The following is a 24,758-nucleotide window of genomic DNA, read 5'->3' as shown; positions in this document are numbered from 1 at the left end:
GAAACAGATGGCAGGGTCGGAGGACTGGCTGCCGATTTAAGTAACTAGCCTTAGAACTATTTAACTCTTCAAAGTGGGTATATGGATAATTTTAAGATATAAGAACTAAAATAATTTTAAGGAAAAATGGTCTCAGTATTTAAGGAGTTTTAAAAGAAAGACATTTAGGAGAAAAAGCTAATTTAGTTTTTTACTACTTCTGGCTTTCTGATACTGATGTGTCTTAAGGGAAGTTAATAAGGCAGTAAAGGAGACAATGTTTGGGGGACAGGTAAAATCTTAGAAAGACTATCCAGGCAAGGCCTCACTGATAAGATGATGATTTGGGGGGTCAAGAGGGGGGACAGACCTGAAGGACATGAGGAAAGAGACCATGTGGCAACCTAGGGAAAAACCATTCCAAGAGGGAGCTGCAAGTACAATGGAGATGGGAGTGTGCCTGGGGTGTTTTGGAACAGTGAAGAAGCAGGTAAGCTAAGTGGAGCAGGGTGGAGGGCAGGAGCAGATTATGTAGGACCTCACGCTAAGGTCATGCTAAGGAATTTAAGTTTTACTCTAAACAGCCTGCCTCTAATATTTGTGGGGTCCATGGCAAGAATGAAAATGGAGGCCCAGATACCATGTCTCTAAACACCTAAAAGCAGTAAGTCAAGCTAATACATTACTACATAAAATCTGTTCTATTCTTCTACTTTGAGAAATACACATTCAAAATTACCTGAAGTCCAGATACAAAATTAGAATTCTTGAATTTCAGAACACGTAAGACTGCAGGGAGCTTACTGTGTAGCTGTTGACACTAGCCTGCCCCTCTCCCAGTCCTAGCTTATCTGGCACTGTAAAGGGCCTTGTGTGCATGTGTCCAAGGAAGAGGTCCACATGGGTCCTGAAAGCAAGCTCAAACATGTTTGGGCAAGGAATTCCAATATCCCAGATACCCTGAGTTGGGTGTGGTAGGGGCACAGGTTCTTGTATGCAAACATTTCATTGAGTACCACAGGAGAGGGGGACTTGTAGTCAGAGACGAGCCAGATAGACGTCCTCTAAGTGAATGGGGTCAGGGCAGAAGCTTGGGTCTAGGAGCACTTCTAGCTCCCATGAGGCTATGAGTTACCATTAAGGTAAGCTAGAGAGTTTGAAAAAGCATTACTTAATATGAAATTCTTCAGTGGCAGTGGCCTTGTCTTATTTTTCTTTGTATTTCACAGCAGATTTAAGATGTTCCTTATATCTACTGAGTGTTAAGGAAATGTTTAAGTAAACTGAATTGACATAAAAAGAAAATGTTTCCCAACTATAGCACATACAGCACTTAAGTAAACAGAAAATCAGACCCTCAGCTAAATGGTGACCTACTGTCCAAACTGGGATACCTTTGAGAATGAAAGGAGATGCTAGTGAGATTTGCACTGAGACATCAGGCATGAGCCAAGACTGTCTCCGCAAAACTGGGACGTACGGTCACTCTTGCATTAGCTCCTTTACAACCATGTTAATTTTCTTTCCCAAGTGAGAAGTTTACCTGTCATGGCTGCTATATCAGTGTAGTGCCTACGTCTAAGCACTGCACTGGGATCAGTAAAGGGGGAGAGTACAGACTCCAGCAGGTAACAGCTGGCACAGCTGAGTGTGGCAATGAGAGATGCAAAGCAACAAAGAGAGGAATAGGATGCCATCCCCTATGATCTCTGTGTATTCAGTAAAAACTCTATTTTTCTTAAATTCTCTTATTCAGTCTTTTTAATACAACAAATATTTAGAACACCACAGTGAGTAAAGTGCTAGGTACACATTGGTCAGAATAGTCATGGTCCCTGCCCTGATATAATTTACTTTGTATTTCTCCATTACTGGGCATTAGAATTGTCCCCATAGTTGTGTCTATTTGGCTTTTATAAATTACCCTGCTATAAAAATCTTTGTTTAAAAAAATCTTATTTTCTCACCTCCATTTGGAGTTATGTGAAGTCTAACACCCAAAACAGAATGATCTGATCAAAGAGTAAGTGCAGGTAGATTATAATTTATGTTATATAGGACCAAACTGTTCTACCAGAAAGGCTTTATCAACCTTTAATGTCACCAGCAATACAGGCATACTTGAGTTGTTCACAGTTATTCACATAAGATTTCATGACTTTTATGTAGATAATGACAGAATTTCAAACCTCAGAATCTTTAGAAAATATCAGTTCAATTTTACAGATGAGGAAACTGAGTCTCAGAGAAGTTAAATGCCAGGCAAGGAACAAAAAGCTGGCTTGATCAATGTTTTTAAGAGCTTTATTTGCTAAAACTTCGAAATAACCAAGATGTCCTTCGACAGGTGAATAGATAAACCGTGGGATATCCAGACAAAAGAATATTATTCAGATCTAAGAAGAAATGAGCTATCAAGCCATGAAAAGATATATGAGGAACCTTAAATGCATATTGCTGAGAGAAAAAAAGCTAATCTGAAAAGGCTACATAATTCCAACTATATGATATTCTGGAAAAGGCACAACTATGGAGACAGTAAAAAGATTAGTGGTTGCCAGGGGCTAGGGGGAGGGAGGAATGAGTAGGCACAGAGTGTATTTTTATGAGAGTGAAACTACTCTGCATGATGCTATAATGGTGGATACATGTCATTATACATTTATCAAAATGCACTGAATGTACAGCACCAAGAGTGAATCCTAATGGACTTTGGGTGATAATGATGGGTCAACATAGGTTTATCAATTGTAACTAATATTATCAATCTGGCATGGGATTTTGATGGTATGGGAGGCTGTGAGTATGCGGGGGCAGATACATAAGGGAAATCTCTGTACCTTCTACTCAACCTAAAAGTTGAGGCTTTAGAGTCTAAAAATAAAAGAGTTTATTATTAAAAAAAAAAAAAAAAAAAAAGTTGGCCTGGAAGTAAAAAAGCTGGGTTTAGAACCTGATTTGTTTTTATTGCTTTTGCCCTACATGCTTTTTGTGCTCATGCTTCTTTGCACCACATGATGTTTCTTGAGTGAATTTTTTACTGAATAAACATACTTTGGAGATGTCTGAGCTAGGTTTCTTTAATTGCTAGAAATACTATATATTCTTCATACAGGTTTTCTATCACCACTCCTTCATGTGTGAACTGCTTCTCCTCTCCAACTATCTATCAAGCAGAATCGTGTTATGACCATACATATTTCTATCAAATCTTCATCTATTTTGCATAGTAAGATTTTATCGGATGTCTTGGTAACTTATTTTTTCTTTTTTCCTTTCCTTTCCACATTCATTTTATACATTTCAGGGTGCCAATGTCTTTTTATTTTTATAAATTCTATCTTATTAAATATACCTTCATCTCTTCAAAAGTGAGCAAAATTTTCCTACCATATAGCTAGACTATGTCTTTCCACTTCCTTTACTTTGTTTTCTGTGTTTAACTCCATGCACTGCACCTAATAGGCACTTAACAAATGCATGCTAAATTTTAAACAAACGTTTATAGAACACCAGCTATGAATAAATCATTATGATAAATGTCATAGAGAAAATACTCTTAGGAGTTTATGGTTTAAGAAAAAGCAGGAATGTATTCTAATAGCAAGAAAGTATGGTTCTGAGAATCCTGAGGAAGATTTGAAGTTAAATATAGAATTAGCCAGCCTAAAGACCACAAGTGAAAGAAACTAACATCTACTGTTCACTTTCTATGTACCTTTCACTGTGTGAGGTATTTTACACATCTAAATTGACATTGGAATTTGAACCGCTTTTGAAATCTTGGGCCTGGCATAAAACACTTATCATTAAAGTGTCTATGCCAAAGAAAGGAGGACAAGGGAGAGAAGGCAGCAGGACCTTACCTACAGAAATGCACAAGTATGTACATCCAACATCCAGGAGATATCGCTTTCCTGATTTCACATACGAAGAAAACTAAAGGTTGGATTAGGTTAACTTTCTTCAAGTTAGATGGCTGAGTCAGAATTAAAACCCAAGACCCCTAAGACCACTGTTATCTTTATGTTACTATTTCCTGTGACCATCTTTCTCCTGTTACCAACTATTAATTTCCTACATGCTAAATTTCTATAAGGGAGTGGAAGTACTGTTCAATTCTACTGCCAATTTTTCTATTTTTCACCCACTATTATATTGCTTATCTTGCCTATTATCACACATCATGCAATAATTTAACAAATATTCACGGCTGGGTGCGGCGGCTCACGCCTGTAATCCCAGCACTTTGGGAGGCCAAGGCGGGTGGATCACGAGGTCAGGAGATCGAGACCATCCTGGCTAACACAGTGAAACCCCGTCTCTACTAAAAATACAAAAAATTAGCTGAGTGCGGTGGTGGGCGCCTGTAGTCCCAGCTACTTGGGAGGCTGAGGGGGGAGAATGGCATGAACCCGGGAGGCGGAGCTTGCAGTGAGTGGAGATCGCGCCACTGCACTCCAGCCTGGGCGACAGAGCAAGACTCTGTCTCAAAAAAAAAAAAAAAAAAATCACTAAGCATCTCAACTTGTCATAGGTACTATGGATACAGCAGTGTACAAAGGCCTTACACTCTAGGGTAAAAGACAATAAACAAATAAGGTAATTTTAGTTAAGTACATGAAGAAACTAAAGAGTGAGGTGTGTTGGACGGACAGTGAGTACATGGAAGGGAGGCAATTTGAGATTGTGAGATCAGAGAAAGCCTCCCCAGGACAGTGACATTTGCCTAAAGAACTGAGGGAAGAATGTTTCAGACAGAGAAATCAGCAAGTAGAGAAGCTGTAAGGAGGACACTAGCTTGACGGGGAACATACATTGGTCTTGTATGTTTCCCAGACCAAGGAAAGCCTAAGGAAAGGGGCATGTGGTGAAGTTGGTGAGGTAGGCAGTGGCCAAATTACATGACTGGAAGACCTAGGAAGAGTCTGGATTTTTATTCTAAGTTATGGAATAAGATGAGAGGTCACTAGAGGGTTTTAACCAAGGAAAGGACATTACAGTGATCACTCTGGCTACATACTGAAAATAGGTTGTCAGGAGTTGAGGTGAAACGTGACATCATGAGGTGAAAAGTGGCAACAGGAAATGACTGGGTAACGTGGGAGGAGATGATGGTGACTTTTACTGGGAAAGGAGCAGTGGTGAAGTTGAGAAGGGCATGGATTTTTAATGTACTTGTTGAGGCAGTCAAGAAGATTTTTTCATGAATAGGATACGGAAGTGAAGGAAAGAGGAATTGAAGATGAGTCTTAAATTTCCTCTTCTGTTTTAATAGCTTTTCTTTTATGATGCTGCTCATGCATCTGAGTATAATTAACTTGCTCACAGTAAATAATTACTATAATGTAATATCATATTGTCAATTAATGACCCCAGCCCATAAATTCTTTTAAAGTTATTGTTTTTATCAAATTGTCAAAACAAAATCATTTATGCTCGTAAAATTAATCAGAAACTTAGTAACATACCTTTCTATACTTTGAAGGTAAAACTAATTAGTAACTAGGCAATTGTTCTCTGAATTTTTGAAAAAATTCTCCAAATTAAATCCCATCAGGGCTAGGCGTCCTTTTCTTTGCTAATTTATTATGACTCTATGGGCTCTAATATAGTTTTAAAATTTGATTTATTTATACCTTACTTCTTTCTAAAATTAATTTGAGAAGCTTCATTCTAGCTATAATTTCTACTCCTAGCTGCAACCACTCTGGCAATTCCCCTCCCCCCTCAACACACATACACTTCAATTACTTCTGATTTTGACCCGAGCTAATAATTAACATCATCTAACTAAAAATAACATTCTCTCAAATATTTTGGTTTTCTTGCATGTTACCATATCTCTTCTCCTGATCCTATTTACATTTTACTCTTTGTCTAACTAATCTAATGATTATGACTTTGACTAAATTTCCCAAAGAACTGTCATTTTGCTTATTTCTGCTTAATTTTATTAATTATATTTACCCTATTTGAGACACTTATAGTTCTATATTTCTTTTCTCTTTTTCTAATATAGACATTTAAACTGATAAAATTTTCTTTAAATACAGATTTATTAAACACTCATGAAAATATAACTACATCATTATAAAGTTCATTGGTTTTAAGGCATCCTCTTATTGTCTATAGATTTCTCTCTTGCTTTACATGTGCAGAATTTTAATTTTCATGCGGTTATCCATCTTTTAATTTTTGTTATATTAATTTTACCATACTATGTTCTGATGATTGGAACCATAACTTTTTATTTATTTATTTACTTATTTATTATTTCAATAGGTTTTCGGGGAACAGGTGGTGTTTGGTTACATGAGTAAGTTCTTAAATAGTGACTTTTGAGATTCTGGTGCACCCATCACTCAAGCAGTGTACACTGTACCCAATGTGTAGTCTTTTTCTTTTGAGACGGAGTTTCGCTCTTGTAGCCCACGCTAGAGTGCAATGGCACGACATCTGCCTCCCGGGTTCAGGCAATTCTCCCGCGTCAGCCTCCCGAGTAGCTGAGATTACAGTCATGCGCCACCACGCCTGGCTAATTTTTGTACTTTTAGTAGAGACAGGGTTTCTCCATGTTGGTCAGGCTGGTCTTGAACTCCAGACCTCAGGTGATCTCCTGCCTCGGCCTCCCAAAGTGCTGGGATTACAGGCATGAGCCACCTGCCCAGCCCCAGTGTGTAGTCTTTTATCCCTCAGCTCCTTCTCACTGTTTCCCCTGAGTCCCCAAAGTTCACTGTATAATTCTTACGCCTTTGCATCCTCATAGCTTAGCTCCCACTTATGAGTGAGAACATAACATTTTTATATCATGTACAGATATTTCTGTCCAAGTTTTATAATCAATATTTTCACGAAAGATGTGTATTTGAAAATACATTCTTTTTTTTAGGATTTAAAATTCTTATGCCACTTAAAATTTATTTTTCATACTATTCAGCTGAATCATTTGGTAGTTCCTTACTTGATCCGTGGTTTTCTAAGAATGGCAGGGTGCAAGCTAGTTACAATTATAAACAAACAAAAAACAAAACTGTATATTTTATCTAACTCCTGATGGTTAGTAGATTCTGGAAACAGCACTGTTGCAACCAAGCACTTCACTGACATATTGTATGTGTTTCATTTACTAAGGATCTTCCATCATAAAAAAAAAAGTTAGTTTTTCTAGATATCATACCAAAGTGTATTAGTTCCACTGTTTTTTGTTTGTTTTGCTTCTTTTCTCCTAAACTCTTACACTTCCTCCAAGAGCAAGAAGTATAAGAACTTAGAGGGAAAGAAACATCTTCCTTATACTTACGAAAAGCAAGGTCCAAAGTCATTCTTACTCTTGTATGTCTTTAAGTTTTGTCTTTTTACCTAGTAGCTTGTAAGAGCCTGTCTTTGCAATGAAGATTAAACACTTCATAAGTTTAAATATCTAAGCATTGTCATTTCAGGGCTTCTCATGGATGATACTCTGGGAATCTCCTAAAAATCCATCTTAAGAAATGTTACCTAAATAAAAAAATGTGATATAGAAACTACAATCAAAGAAATGAAGACATGTACAAATGAACGAATGTATCTTGCCCATTGTTATATGCAGCTTGGATTTCCTGGTGCCTTTTCAATATTCTTTCATTTTCTTAGACATTTTTTTTTTTTTTTTGCTTTGGGCTTTTTAATTTGGTTGTGCTATGTTCCTCTATCTTCCGCATCAATGAGTCTGTGCTCTGGGGTATCAATTCTGCTCTTTACAGCCTCCACCGAAAGTTTTACAGCTTCTCTGCTGAATTCACAAGTTTAACAATTTTCTGAAATGGATTTATCTTACATTTGTAAAGATGTTCTTTCAGCTTCTGTCACTTTCAGTGCAGCTAAATCAACCTTATCATGCCAGCTTCAAGTGGCATTGCTTCTATGTTCTTGCCACCTTGCCCATCCTCTCCCATAAAGTAAGATTTTTAAGTTTGACCTGAGATTTGGTTTTGTTTTTCATATTTCTGCTCTTTAAAACTTATCTCACTGGGGAACAATGAATATTTCAGAGGCTTTGTTTTGTGTTGCTATTGCTGAATTTAGTTTACATGAGGGTCCTTGTGGAGTTATTAAAGACACTTAGATATTCAATACTCTTTTAACTAAGATTACCCTCATTTTTCCTTTCAACTCTGTTTTTCCAACTCTTGTACACTTACCGTTCTGATTTTTTAAAAGTCTCTCTTACCTACCTCTTAAATCTATTCTTAAATAAGAGAAAAGTGTCTGCAACATCTTTTATTCGTAATTTGTCTGGTCTGAGTTCTAAATAGATTCTACATAGATTTCTCCTGAAGGCACACTTCTCAGGTTGTTTGAAAACTGATTATTTGCAGAGGGGTGCTAAATTATCACCCCACAATCACTTGCTGGCCACAAGGAAGAAAACCACCTTTACAAACAAAGAACCAGGCCATCACCATCCAACTCCCTGATGGCCTTCAGCATCACCAAATGTGGGGCAGCCAGGTATTAAGAGACTTCCAATGCAAAGCACTTTGAAGCATAGTTGCATCACCTATAAAATACCGTTCCCAAAATTTAACTTCTATTTACAGGTATACATAGAAACAAGTTAGAAATACCATGAAGAAGCAATCAAGTAAACCCGGAATCTACAATGTGGGATTATATGTACTCAACAATTCAATGACAAGTTTTAAAACAAACAAAACAAAAGGGAGGGGGGCACTGTTCTAAAGTCAAAAGGACTTTAGGGACGTAAGGGCCAAATGCAGTGTGTGGATCATGAAGTATCCTCATTTAAACAGGCCAATTGTAAAACCGTTGAGATAGAGAAATCTGATGTAGACAGAATATTTAATTTTAAAAAAATCACTATGAGTTTCCTCAGGCATGATAATATTATGATTGTGGAAGAAAATGATACTACTTTCTGAAATGCATACTAAAGTTGATGGAGCACAGGACATATCATTCCAAAATATGACTCCAGGAGACCAGACTATGCCACCCCAAATATACCTCTTGAGCGTAAGAGTTATTTTCTACTAATTATTTTGGGAACTAGCAGACATAGGGGAAGTTCTGAAAACAGGAAGAAGTTACCCTTTTCTCAGAAAAATATGTATTTATACAGGAAATCTCTAAGTGTGTCTCCCTCTCTTAACCAGGAAGAGAAGGATGACTCTAAATCACTGGAAACTCTTATCAACAAAGAAGGTACAATCTACCTAACAAACCTTACCCTTGCTCACTGTGCTTTTCCTGACCACCTCCTCTACAACCTGGCTTTCCCTACACCCTTCTGTCTTTGTTTCAGTTGAAGATGGTATTTATGCCTGAACTCAAAGCCACCTCTTGGAGAATTATTCATTCCGTGGGTATCTCCCAGGTATACAGGAAGTATACCTGTTAATAAACTTCCATTTACCTCTTGTTAATCTGTCTTTTAATAGAGGGGTTCATCTCAACTAAGAACTATGAAGCATAGACAGAAAATAATTTTTCCTCCCCTATAAAGCCCTGATATCTGGGCTTTATCTCAAAATACTTCTGGGAAAAACAGAGAGATGGGACAGATGAAGCAAGTGTACAAAAGGATTATACTGTTCAATATCAGTGAGTGAAAAATAGGGGCTCATTAAGCTATTCAAATTATTCTCTATCTTGACATGTGTTTTAAACATTGATAGTAATAGTAAAACTAAAAGTTAAAGAAAAAAAACAAAAACCTTTTCCATTGTCTTCCATTCTCCTCTACCATTTTTGCATTCCTATAACTTCACTCTTGATTTTATAACTATGTTTTAGTTCTAAATGGCTCATGAGAGGTTTAAATCTTAAATATTTCTCCTGGAAAATAAAACTAGTCACTTTATTACCACCTCTATTTCCAACTCTCTCCCTTAATTTCTAAAAGCAAGCATATACTTTTCAGAAGGCCTAAGGAGTTAGGTATCAATGACTCTAATCCAAAGACTCACTATGCAATAGATTTAACAGAAATTAGTCAGAATACTGGGTAACTACTTTAAAAGACAGAAAAGAAATACAACAAGGATAATGCCTACATGGCTACTTATTAACAGAACAAAAACTCTACAAAGGAAATCTCTAAGTCATTTCGGCATTCCTTATTGTCTATATATCTATGTTTCTCGAATTCTCTTTTGAACTAGTTGTAACATATTACAGTTTCTCTCATTAATGAGTTAAATAAAATCTCAGAAATGTGTTCATTTTATATTTGAATGATTCATGATTTCACCTTTTAAAAAAATTATTGTTTAATTCATTTAATTTCCTTTCACAAACACTGCAATGGAAATTGGAGTCTGACTAGTTTTTGAAGTGTTCTAAAGTAAATAGGTATAAATAACTGAAGTAAATACTTTAAAGTAAATAAACATAAAAAATTAAAAATTAAGGCCACCTTGACATAGGGCAATTATCCTCTGGAATGATAAAATAATTAGGAAAGGTTTTCAAACAAACCTATAAAAGCATTTGATAATCAACTACTCCTAAATATGAACATGATAAAATCCTATCATTTGCAACAGTATAGATAAATCTGGAGGACATTATGCTAAGTGAAATGAGCCAGGTACAGAAAGAAAAATACTATATGGTCTCACTTACATGTAGAATCTAAAAAAGTCCAACTCAGAGAAATTGTGAGTAGAATAATGATTACCACAGGCTGGGGATTGGAGAGTAGGAATGGGGAGGTGTTGGTCAAAAAGTATGAAGCTTTGCCAGCCTGGGCAACACAGCAAGGCCACATCTCTACAAAAAAAAAAAAAGGCCAGGCATTGTGGCACATTACTACAGTCCTAGCTACTCTGGAGAGTTGAAGTGGGAGAACTGCTTTAGCCCAGGAGTTCAAAGCTGCAGTGAGCTACGATCGCACCACTGCACTCTAGCCTAGGAAACAAAGCCAGACTCCAGATAGCTAGCTAGCTAGCTAGCCAGATAGGTAGGCAGGTAGGTAGGTAGGTAGATAGATAGATAGATAGATAGATAGATAGATAGATAGATAGATAGATACATACATACATACATACATACATACATACATACATACATACTAAAAAGCACAGTTTCAGTTAGGAAAAGTAGCTTCTGGAGATCTGCTATACAGCACTATTACTACAGTTAACAAAACTGTACTGTATATTTGAAAATTGCTAAGAGAATAGATTTTAAACATTCTTGCCACACAAAATAAATATGTGAGGTGATGAATATGTTAGTTGGTTTAATTTAACCATTATACAATGTATACAGATATTGAAACATCACGCTGGACTCCATAAATATATAAAATTTAAAAAATTAAAGTACATAAAAAATAAACACTCGTATTAAAAAAAAAAAAAAAAAAACACTGGCTATACTTATTCCCAGTAACAACTAAGTATTTACGAAACAACTACTAATACACATCAGTATTCTGACAGGTATTACATATCAAGTAAAACATCAAATACTTACTCACAAAAAAAAAAGTAAGTTTAAAAAAAAAGAAAAAAATGGAAAAAAATTAATACCAGAGAGTCTTCATGACTGGATTAAAAGCTTCCTTTGAAAACAGAAAGCAAGACATTTCAAGGGGGAAAAAAATCATCTTACTTTTTAGCATGTTTTTCTAAAAATATCAATCCTTTCCCCTTAAAAGCAATTTTTTCTAATAGCCCATTCATTTCAGCCTCAAGTAGATACACATCGCATGCACCATAATGTTTTTTTTAAGGGTTTAGACAATGTTACTGTCAGGCTTCCTGGCTTTATATGATTCACAGGCCAATTCAATTACAGTAGCTGCTATGATATTTGCCTTTTCCTCAACACTCTTTATGTCAGACAAAATGAAATTCTGTAAGGTGAACAGTGTATGTTTGTGTACACTGGCCAACAACGACATTTCACGTCAATGTTAAACACTCTCATATTTTCTGCTCAAGAGATGTATAATATTAATGATTTATTCATTTACTTTGTCCAATTATAAATGCATAAGAATGATTTACATGAGTTCAAACCCCTGGCTTCCTGAAAGTGTAAAGGATTCAGAATAAAATGAGATTAATATGAATGCAGCCATCAAGTGATTCTGATATCTAAAAATTGAATGAAGTGAATTTGATAAAGATTTTTTACAGTTTCTGAATAAAGCCAGAATTGAAAGCTCTAAAAACGTTCAAATATATATCCTATTCAAATTATGATTATAAACATAACCATAAACAATGAGTAAGTTCAAATTAAATATTTTTCCTATATGTTCTATCATTCTCCATACCCTTCACCCAACAAAGAGGGAATGGCAGAGAGAAACGGGGTTCATAAGTGAAGTGGAGAATAAGAAATTCAGTCTAAATATTCTCAGTTTTAAAATAAATCTTTGAAGCAGATTTCTCTTATTCACATCTATTCATATTTTATAACAATCTTTATAGAAAAAAGTTAAATAAGGTGTCTCAAGGGCAAATTATAATATACATAAAGTCTGAACAGTCTAACTATAGTTTTAAAACTGTCATACTATTAAACATCAACAAATTGATACATCTCTCTTCATTTTTTCACCCAAGTTGTTATGATAACCAAAATATGTGTAATATGTGTTTAACTGATTATTTCAAGTAAATAAAATTATAACATCAGCTTATTAACTACAAGTAATAATTGCTACAAACCTGTATTTATCCTTTTTAAATGCTAATGGATCACAAGATCATATTTAACTAGGCAATTTATACATGTTTAATCTTGAAATTCACATTTTAAAAAGCAAAGATTTGCTTTTTTTTCCAATGTGATGTGTTATCTTGACTTAAAAACAAAGCAAGAAAGGAACTAATCTATTTTCTGAACAATATACTATGGTAAAATGATCCAAAATTATATTACGGTACTGCTTTGCAGGAGTTGTAGATCACATTGTTTTCAAACATAAGTGACCTTGTCACTCCTCCAGTCCTCTGCTCAAATCCCTCCACTAGTGTCCCATCTCTGTGAACAAAAGCCAAAGGCCCACGCCCTCCTCCTTCCCTTGCTCACGCCATTCCACCCACACTGGTTTTCTTGTTGTTGCTCCTGCCCCACAGCCTTGTACTCTTCCCCAAGACAGCCACAAGCCTGGCTCCTTCACTTATTTCAAGTCTGTGTTCAAGTATCAGCTTCTCAATGAAACCTTCTTTGATTGCTGAATGACCCCATTTTACACTGCTATTCCTGCACCCCTCCCATCTCTGCTCAAACATAACTGTCTGATAAGGACTCATGTGTTCCTCTAAAATTCATATTTTGAAGTCCCAACCTCCAGTGTAACTATATTTGGAAATAAGGCCTAAAAGGAGGTAACTAAGGTTTAATGAGGTCTGAAGGGTGGGGCCCTGATCCAATAGGATTAGTAGTTTTATAAGAAGAAACAATACATTTATAGTAAGAAACAATACATTTTTTGTGACGATATGCAAGGAATCCAATAAGAAATAAAAATATGCAATCTTAAATAAGCTAATGTTTAAAAATCACAATGGTGAAAATTTGTGTTCTAATCACAGAACCACAGAATCCTGCTTTCTTGGTTCTCCTTCTATGAATCTGAACCAACACAGGCTCTGTCTTCCTCTCATCCATTAAATGTGGAAAATATGTAATACTGTTACTTTGATATTTTTCTCTAATCACTTCCTACATGAACTCATCCATTCTCATTGCTTCAACTATCGCTTCTGTTTAGATGACTCTGAAACTCTGAAATCTCTGGCCTGGACTTGTCTGTGCTCTCTAGTGCTGTATTCTCAACTGCCTTTGAGGGGATCGTCACTTCACCATACTGCTAGAGATGTCAAAGGACAGGAGCCTTAGGTAGAACATAACATACGCACTAGAGCATGCTACATAAAATATAATTTTAAAATGTAGTAGTAGTATATAGACTCACATAATTCTATACACTGCCTGAGAAACTGCCTTCTTTCATTACAGAAATTAGACTACGATAATAGGGAATTCCAATCTTTTGAGTTATGACTGTGTATTCTAATTAACAATATACCCTTGTACTATCAGTTTCACTTCAACCACTGAGTTATTCCCAATATTGCAATAGAGTTGTATTACTTTCAAATTGAATTTAATCACTTGGGGTGGGGAATATAAGAAATTATATGAGGTTTTCAAATTAAGTTTCTGAACTAGGATCGTTTATTTTTAGAAGCAAAATGTGTCATGTCTTTGTCTTCATCATTGGCTCACAAATAACATTTGTTTCTCTAGCCATTTTTCTTCCTACTCATTAATCAATTCATTATTATTTTAAAGACTTCTCTAAAGCACAGTTTTTACCTCTCTGAAGATGCTCAGTAATTTGATGATGAAATGACAACTCAAAATTTAGCAAAGTCTTCACATGAAAAGTTGGCTAACAATTTATTATCTAATTAAACAAACCACATATTTTTAGAATTTCATTGAGCAAAAATACAAAGAAAAAATCCAAGAGAAAATCATACTGTTATTATTGCTTTAGAGACAGGCCCAGGCCTCCCAGGTGCAATAAAGTCCCGGGGGCCTTGGATAGCATGAAGGACCTTATAGTCAGTGATCCTCAGTACAAGTCAGTTACTGATGAAATACATAATGTCCCATGCCTATAGTCCCTTTTTAAGAGGAATAATTACTACATATTATATCAGGTAAATTTCACTGCTACTTCTTTCTCAAATATTTTTTATTCAAATTAAGAATATAAATGACATCTAGTTAAGATAGGTGCTGATATAGACTGAATGTTTGTGTCCCGCCAAAATTTGTATGTTGAAATTCCAACTCCCAGTGTAACGGTATCAGGAGGTAAGAGCCTTTGGCATACCTTGTCATAAGGGTGGAGCCCTCATGAATGGGTTAGCGCCCTTATAAAAGAAGCTTTTGAGAACTCCCTTGCCCCTTCTACCATGTGAGGTTACAAGGAGAAGATGGCTGTTTATGAGCTGGGAAGTGGGCCCTCACCAGACACCAAACCTGTTGGAAATTGGATCTAAGACTTCACAGCCTTCCAAACTGTGAGAAGTAAGTTTCTGTTGTTTATAAGCCACCCAGTCTATGATATTTTGTTATAGCAACCTGAACAAACTAAAATAGGTGTTAAGAAGTCAAGCTTGGCTGTCCTCAATGCTCACAAAAGGCACAAAGTATGCCTAAACTACCAACAAATCCTGTCATTACTCCTTTCAAAATATATCTAGAATCTGACTGATTCTCTCCCCCATTTTCTGCTACCAGATACCTTGGTCCAAGCCACCATCATCTCCTACCAGGATTACAAGTCTCCTAAATAATCTCCCTGCCTACTAGTCTACTCTCCACATAATAATGCCAGTGATCACAATAAAACATGAGTCAAATCAAGTCATTCCTCTGCTCAATATCCTCAACTAGCTTCCCCTATCACTTAAAGTGAAAGTCAAGTCCTTAAAACGACTTAGAAGATCCTTCATGGTCTGGTCCCCCTTCACCTCATCTTGAACTGTTCTTCCCCTCCCTTACTCCATTCAGCCCCAATGTCTTCCTTGCTATTCCCTGAACACATCAAACATACGTTCACTTTAGGTTCTCTGCATCAGCCGCTTCTTCAACCTGAAAGGCTCTCTCTCCCTCCAGACAGCTAGAGGACTTGCTCCCGTGCTTCCTTCCAGATTCTGATTAGTGAGGCCTTCCTTGACAACAGAACATAGACTAATACCCCTTCTCTGCCGCCCCTCCCCTCCCTAATACCTTTAACCTGCTTTATTTTTTCCCAAAGTGCTTATTATTGCTAGGCATACTACATGTTTGTTTCTTATCTGCATTACCTAACTAGAATGTTAACTCCAAGAGAACAGACTGTTTTGTTCCTTGCTCATTCCCCAGCAATAGAATATAGAATAGATTATCAGTAAGTATCAATAAATATTGATCAAATGAATGAATGAATAAATCTTGCACTAGTTTCTTATCCCAAACCAGATGCAGATTCATCTTCCTTCAAACTGTATACCACTATATTTTTATTTTTCTTATGACAAATCATATCCTTGTATTAATAATCATTCTTTATGTATGTTAGCGTCCTGTAAATATCAAGAACCATGTCTTATTCCTCTTTGTATCCCCCACATCTAGCATCATTTCTTTCTTTTAAGAGGTACTCAGTATTTGTTGGGCTGAATTTGAAGTTATACTGAAAGATACTTTTTTTTTTTTTTTTGAGACAGAGTCTCACTCTATCGCCCAGACTGGAGCACAGCAGAGCAATCTCGGCTCACTGCAACCTCCGCCTCCGGGGTTCAAGCGATTCTCTTGCCTCAGTCTCCCAAGTAGCTGGGATTACAAGCACATGCCACCACACCGGGCTAATTTTTGCATTTTTAGTAGAGATGGGGTTTCACCCTGTTGGCCAGGCTGGTCTCGAACTCCTGACCTCAGGTGATCCACCCACCTCAGCCTCCCAAAGTGCTGGGATTACAGGCATGAGAAAGATACTTCTATAATACACCTGGATCTGTTGTGCTATGCTTTAGCGCATGGCCCAGTACCAATTCTTAAATTGCTAAAAAATGTTCTGCTTTCATAACAAGCCACCAAATTTAACAAAAGTGAGATAGAAGAGAGCGTGTAACCTGCCTCAGAGATGCCTAACATCCATTTTGTCCTGATACGGAAACCATAAGAACATTTTGAATGATGTCAACAAATCAAAAGATTTTCAGAGGATACTGAAAACTGCTTGGCAGAAAGCCACCTCAGCTTGACCCACTTATGAATTCCACAAAAAGAAAAGCCAGAGAGCAAATGCTTCACTCTTATCTTCATAAAGAAATAAATAACCAGAAACAAACTAACATGAAGATTTTTTTTTCCTAAAAAAACAAATTCCAGCATCGCTACTACAATTAATATCCATTTGACCCAAAACTTTTGTACAGCTCACTAACTGGGTATTTTTAACAAAAAGCTTAAATCACCAAGGAAAGATTAAATTATCATCAACATGTTTAAAAAACTTAATATGCCTTGAGTTTTAAACTTTCATCAACTCAGTTAAAATTCAAGTCTCACACTAAAGGAGTTAAACCTTCATTATTAAGAAAAGTCAACCGTACACAGCAATTTATTCTCCAAGACTTGTGGACAAGCAGAATTTTGCTTTTCAGTCAAATTCTTTGACAACTGATAATCCATAATTATAGTAATCAAAATAGTTAATAGGCTAGAACTCTCTTTTACCAGGCAGAAGTGACAGCATTAAAAATAAATGATACAGTAAAAACAATGTCCCACCTTCTACAGTGTCAGCTCACCTGAGGTATAAGTCTGTCCAGATGTTCAACTCGATTGCCATGAGAAGGGTGTGTAGATAACCATTCTGGCATCTTGGGTAGGCCATGCAGGCTATCGACAAACTCCATTTGCTGCCAAAACACTGAACTGGCTCTTATGTCTGCACAAGCCTAAAACCAAAATTAGTAAAACCACACAATGAGTTCAGTTTTGAGGATTGTTTTTTAAATACAACTTTATGTCACTACATGCTTTAAAGTCATTTTCTATCATCATTTTAATAAAAGTAGAACATGCCCATTGCTTAGAAAAAGACCCACCTCAAACAACATGGTATCACAGTACTGAAGTAACAGAATGCCTGCCCCTCCCATATACAACATTCACAATAACCCTGCTAACCAAAGATAGCTCACTATTTTCAGTATGATGAATATTAAGAACATGTATTAAGGGTAAAATCTTTTACACAAATTAAAAATTTTGTTTTCATAAAAATAAAGTTTTAAAATATCTGTTATTAAATTGCATTAAAGGAACTTTACTTCTATGCCACTAGACCAATCAGAAAAAAACTTCAAATAAACATAAAGAGAAGACATTTTTATTGTGCACATCAATTTACCCACTTTTCTCAATGTATACGGAGGATATATTTAATTCATATTATACCTTATAAAACACAGTACCTTATAAAAGTATAATATAAAAGTACATTAGTGCTTTTTAAAAGAATATATGTAGATATTGTGTATGTGTATGCACAATTCCATCATACACTCATATACATACTCATACATATATACTTGTATATGCACAGAACATATCTAAAAAGCTATTTAAGAAATTGTTAACAGTAGCTACCCTAAGAAAGTATCTGAGGTATCTGATAGTGGAGAGGGAGCAGGACTTTTATTTCCAAACTATATTAAAATACATTATTTTATAATTAAAATTATTTTTAAATCCTCCATACGGTGGATTATTAATAAATATTTTATTAATTTGTTCAATTTATTCACATTTCTTAACTTCTTCTTTCTATAATAAGTAACTGGAAAAAAAGTGATTATATTTCCCAATCATTTTACTTTTCATTAAAACTAAGAAAAAATATATATACTATACTGACTAAAATGTACTTTCAAAAAGGTTTATAATAGTGTAACTGTGAAACCCCAAAAGGCAAATATATTAATAGAACACGGCATGCTAGTCAATATCCATGCTACATCGTTTCTTAACAAATGCCATTAAAACATTTCCAAATGTTAGCAAAATAAAAAATTTTAAATTCAAGTAAATCTTAATATTTAAAGAAATATAATTCCTTAAGACCTCCGAGTATTTTAAGTTGAAAAGAATTCAAGGTACTTTACACACTATTGCACAGATATGGATATACATGTTTATATGTATATAAACAGGAATATACAAGATAAATGTATATAACAAACATAAACATGATTCATGTTTGTACACATATACTTATCTATATATGCAAGATGTGTGTGTGCTTATGTGTAAAGTACATATGTAACATATATATCTATGCAGAAATAATTATTTGATGCTGAATTAGAAACACCCACAGGAATATGTCCCTCAATAATAGGTAATCACATTCACAATAAAAATAAAAGCTGAGATTAACAAGTATTCTTCTAAAATAATTCATAAAAATATAAAATGACTCGAAAGAATTCTAACAAACAAGAAACCCCTCTGAAAACTGGAAGATAAACATTTGAATGGACTACAAATTCGTGAATTATCTAACATGAAGTTTGTGTGGTATATAAACCAAAAGCATACTTATCTAATATTTTTAGCCTAAAACTGTTAATCAAAAGACAAAATATTTCCCTATTCAATCTTTAAGTAACACAGCTGAAGGGAATCTTTAAAGCAATATTTGATATGCAGAAACAGAAAAAGAAATTAATTATCCCCACAGACTAGAAAGTATTCCAAACTAAAAGTATTCAAAAGGGACTTGAGATATCTACTTTAATGTTAAGATAAGAGTGTTGAGTTTGTCTGTACTTCTCAAACCCAGTTCAAAGACCCACTAAAGTCAGATAATTTTGTTTCCAAAATGAGTATTTTATTCATATTTTTCCAATTTAGGAAAAATAAGTAACATGGTGACATCAGCAAGACGGAAGAATAGGATGCCCTGAACCCTCCTTCCCCACATGAACACACTGATTCAACAATAACATACAAATTCCCTTTGTGAGAAATCCTGAAACTAAAGGTGCAATGCCTCTGCACCTGCACAAATACGAAATGAACCACATCAAACCTGGTAGAAAATTGGAGACACCTTCTTGCCATAATCTGCAAGAGCAATTACGTACCCCCAATACAGCGCACCATATGATCATAAGAACACCCGCAGCTCCCCACCACTCCTTGGGGAAGGAAAAAGTTGGCTTGTGTATCTAACATTCCAACTTTTTTAAGAGCTGCCCTAGGAACTGGCTCCTGTCTTGCCAGCCTTGTAGCACTGATGGAATCTAGAACACACTAGATGTCTAGGGGCCAGTGATAACGCAACAGAAGTTTGAACAAGCATACAGGCAGTTGCCATGACCACTCCCTGAAGCTCAGCATTAAATGAGTTGAAGAAAAACTCCAGAGCCCAGTTTCTCCTGGGGCAGGGCTTGGGGGAAGAGGTAGATCATGTGTCCAACATTCTAACATTTCTGAGGGCTGTCCAAGGGACTGGCTTCTGTCTCATCTGTCTTGTAGCACTGCTAGAACCCAGCATATGGACCAGATGAACCAGAGAGGACCCTAGACGCCTAGGCACCACTAAGAATAAAGACAGCAGTTTGGACTAGCATGAAGGTTTGAGAGGTTCTCGGAATCTCTGCTGTGCTGACTGATGAAGATCTTCTCCTGTACAACGACAGTCAGTAAAGGCTAAGAGGTTGCTGTTTTTTCCTAATGTGTAGATATCAACAGTAAGAGTGAACAATATAAACAGAGAAATACGCACCAAAGGATCAAGATAAATCTTCAGAAACTGACCCTAATGAAAGGGAAATATATTATTTATCTAACAAGAGAATTCAAAATAACCATCATAAAGACACTCAATGAGGTCACAACAATGCATGAACAAAGTGAGAATTTCAACAAAGACTCAGAAAATGTAAAAAAGTACTAAACAGAAATTCTGAGGCATACTCCCAAACTACACACTCCTGTACAGCCTATGGGTCAAGGAAAAAAACAAAAAGAAAATGATTTTGAGACAAATGAAAATGAAATCACAATATAACAAACCTGATGGGATACAGCAAAAGCAGTTCTAAGAGTATAGTTTATAGTGATAAACACCTACATTTAAAAAAAGAAGAAAGAAAGCAAATAAACTAACTTTATACCTGTAGATCTAAAAAAAAAAAAAAAAGAACTAAGCCCAAAGTTTGCAGAAGGAAGGAAATAATAAAGATTAGAGCATAAATAAAGGAAACAGAGAATTAAAAAATAGAAAAAAAACTAAAACTAAGAGCTTTTGGGGGAAAGATTTACAAAATTGACAAGTCTAGAGTAATTAAGAAAAAAAAGCCTTAAATGAACAAAATCAGAAATGAAAGAGGACACATTACAACATACCATTATAACTTATACCATACAAAGGATCATAAGAGACTACTCTGAACAATTATATGCCCACAAATTGGATAAGCTAGAAGAAATGGATAAACTCCAAGAAATATATAACCCACTAAGATTGAATAATAAAGAAATAGGAAATATGAACAAATCTATAACTAATGAGATTGAATCAATAATAAAAAAACTTCCCAACAAAGAAAACCCCAGAACCAGAACCAGATGACCTCACTGGTGAATGCTACCAAAAACATTTAAAGAATTAATGTCAATAACTCTCAAAGTCTTCCAAAAAATTGAGGAGGGAACACTTCCAAATTCATTTTATGAGGCCAGCATTACTCTGATACCTATGCCAAAGACACTACAAAAAAAAAAAAAAAATTACAGGCCAATATCCCTGATGAACATAAATGCAAAAATTCTGAACAAAATACTAGCAAACCAAATTCAAAAGCATATTAAAAGGATCACACCTCATGACCAAGGAGGATTTATTCCCTGGTAATCAAGAATGGTTCAACACACAAAAATCAATTAAGGTGATATACCACATTAACAGAATAAAAAAACACATGATCATCTCAACGGATGCAGAAAAAGCACTTGACGAAATTAGACATCCTTTCATGATAAAAACTCTCAAACACTAGAGATAGAAAAAAATTATCTCAACATAATTATAGCTATATATGAAAAGTCCACAGCTAGCATCACACTTCAGAGTGAAAAACAAAAATTTTTTCCTCTAAGTCCAGAAACAAGGCAAGAATGCCCAATCTTGCCATTTCTGTTCCATATAGCACTGGAAGTCCTAGCCAGGGCAATTAGGCAAGAGAAAGAAATAAAAGGCATTTAAATCAGAAAGAAATAAGTAAAATGATTTCTGGATAATATGATCTTAAAAGTAGAAAACTAAAGACGCCACACACATACACACAAAAACTCGTTAGAACTAATAAATATATTCAGTAAAATTAGGATACAAAAATCAGCATACAAAAATCAGTTATGTTCTACACACTAACAACAAACTATCCAAACAGGAAATTAAGAAACAATTCCACTTACAGGAACATTAAAAAGAATAAAATACTTATTAAACCAAACTAAGGAGGTGAAAGCCTTGTACACTAAAAAGTATTTTTAAAAAACCAATGAAAGAAATTAAAGACAACTCAAATAAATGGAAAGACATCCCATGTTCATGGATTGTAAGACTTAATATTGTTAAAATATCCATACCATCCAAAGTGGTCTACAGATTCAATGAGATCTCTATGAAAATTCCATTGGCACTTTCTTATAGAAACAGAAAAAAATATCCTAAAATTCATATGGAGCCACAACTAACCCCAAATCGCCAAAGCAATCTTGAAAAAGAGTAAGACTAGAGGCATCATGCTTCCTGATTTCAAAATATATTACAAAGCTACAGTAATTAAAACAGTATAGTATTAGCATAAAGATAATCATTCAATGAATGGAACAGAATAGAGAACCCAAAATTAAGCCCACACAAATACAGATCTTTGATGAGGGTACCAAAAATATACAATGGGAGGCCAGGCATGGTGGCTCATATCTGTGATCCCAGCAGTTTGGGAGGCTGAGGCACATGGATTGCTTGAGACCAGGAGTCCAAGACCAACCTGGGCAACATGGTGAAACCATTTCTACAAAAAATTAGGCAGGTGTGATGGTACACGCCTGTGGACCAAGAGGCTTAGGTGGGAGGATCATCTGAGCCTGGGGAGTCGAGGCTAGAGTAAGCTGTGATCACGTCACTGCACTCTAGCCTGGGTGACAGAGCAAGACCCTGTCTCAAACACACACACACACACACACACACACACACACACACACACACACCCCACAATGAGGAAAGAGCAATCTCTTCAACAAATGGTGCTAGAAAAACTGAATATTCACATGCAAAAGAATGAAACTGGACCCTTATCTTACACTACACACAAAATCCAACTAAAACTGGATTAAAGATTTAAACGTAAGACCTAAAACTATATAACTCCTAGAAGAAAATATAAGGGAAAAGTTTCATGACTTTGGTCTTGGCAATGATTTTGTGAATATGATACCAAAAGCACAGGAAACGAAAGGCAAAAATAGACAAGTGGAACTACCAAAAAGCTCTGCACAGCAAAGGAAACAGAGTGAAAGGCAATCTATGGAATGGGAAAAACCATTTGTATACCAAATATCTGATAAACAGTTAATTTCTAAAATATACAAAGAATTTCTACAATTCAATAGCGAAAAAACAAAAAACCCAATTCAAAAAATGGGCAAAGGACCTCAATAGACATTTCTTCAAAAAAGACATTCAAAAGTAGGTAACAGGTATTAGAAAAAATGTTCAATATCACTAATCATCAGGGAAATGCAAACCAAAATCACCATGAAATATCACCTTACACCTGTTAGGATATCTATTATTAAAAAAACAAGAGAGGTAAGTGTTGGCAAGGATGTGAAGAAACTGGAACTCTTGTACATTGTCAGTGAGAATATAAAATGGTGTGGCCTTTATGATAAACAGTATGAAGATTACTCAAAAAATGTTTAAAAAGAACTAACATTATGATTTAACAATCCCACTTCTGGATATTTATCCAAGAGTTGAAATCAGGATCTCAAAGGGATTTGCACTCCACATTCATTGCAGCATTATTCACAATAGCCAAGAAGCGGGAACAACCTGAATGTTCCTCAACGAATGAACAGATTAAGAAAATGTGGTATAAACATACACTGAAATATTATGTGGCCTTAAAAAAGGAAATCCTGTCATATGCAACAATATGGATAAACCTTGAGGACATTAAGCTAAGTGAAATAAGCCAGTCACAAATGGACAAATACTACATGATTCCACTTAGATGTGGTATGTATCTAAAGTGGCAAGCTTGTAGAAATAGAGAAAAGAATAGTGTTTCTCAGAGACTGGAAGTAGGAGGAAATGAGGAGTTGCTATTCAATGGATATAAAGTCTCAGTTACGCAAAATGAGTAAGATCTAGAGATCTAATATATAACATGTGCCTATAGTTAAGTGTGTATTGTACAATTAAAAAGTTAAGAGAGTAGATCTCATGTTAAATGTACTTACTAAAAAAGAGAAAAAATGTAACAAGGATAGACCAAAATAAAGACATTTTAAAAATAAATACTCAGTTTATCACAAGTCTAACTCATCTGCTTCAAGAAAATTATTGAAGAAAACTAACAACTTATTAAGCAACTGATATGGTTTGGCTGTGTCCCCATCCAAATCTCATCAACAACTGTAATCCAAATTTTAATTCCCATGTGTCGAGGGAGGGACCTGGTAGGAGGTGACTGGATCATGAGAGCAGTTCCCCCATGCTGTTCTCATGATACTGAGTGAGTTCTCATGGGATCTGATGATTTTATAAGGCAGTTTTCCCCGCTCTTACATACTCTCTCTCTCTCCTGCCACCATGTAAGACGTACCTGCTTCCCCTTCCACCATGATGGTAAGTTTCCTGAGGCCTCCCCAGCAGCCATGCAGAACTGTGAGTCAATTAAACCTCTTTCCTTTATAAATTACCCAGTCTTGGGTATTTCTTTACAGCACTGTGAAAATGGACTGATACAGCAACTAATTCAGTCTAACTCACTGCTTCAATAAAATTATTGAACTGAACTAAATAACTTATTAAGCAACTGGAGGTACACAAAGAAAGAATTAGACTCTAGGTAACCTTTCCTTCTTAAAACACAACTAATAATGGCTACCACTGGCCAGAGAAACATAAGAAAATATGTCTCAGTGAAATACTTTGGTCC

The 24,758-nt window shown here is 35.6% G+C and overlaps 1 protein-coding gene across 11 annotated transcripts in view; it reads right to left on the bottom strand.

The window, feature by feature from the left end:
- OMA1 (OMA1 zinc metallopeptidase) overlaps window positions 1-24,758 on the bottom strand; it is a 163,814-nt gene that overhangs the window by 98,041 nt on the left and 41,015 nt on the right. For all 11 annotated transcript variants that reach the window (XR_013401597.1, XM_015140686.3, XM_077955483.1 and 8 more), the window contains one exon: window positions 17,319-17,468. Coding sequence is in view for 10 of the 11 variants with exons in the window: in XM_015140686.3 (XP_014996172.2) it covers window positions 17,319-17,468 (150 nt within the window). In the remaining variant the exon portion in view is untranslated. The remainder of the gene's footprint in view (window positions 1-17,318; window positions 17,469-24,758) is intronic.

This window comes from Macaca mulatta, chromosome 1 (genome assembly GCF_049350105.2).
Source record: "Macaca mulatta isolate MMU2019108-1 chromosome 1, T2T-MMU8v2.0, whole genome shotgun sequence".
In the NCBI taxonomy this organism is placed as follows: Eukaryota; Metazoa; Chordata; class Mammalia; order Primates; family Cercopithecidae; genus Macaca; species Macaca mulatta.
Note: the sequence above shows the minus strand (reverse complement) of the source record. Positions and strands in the feature narration are given on the sequence as shown.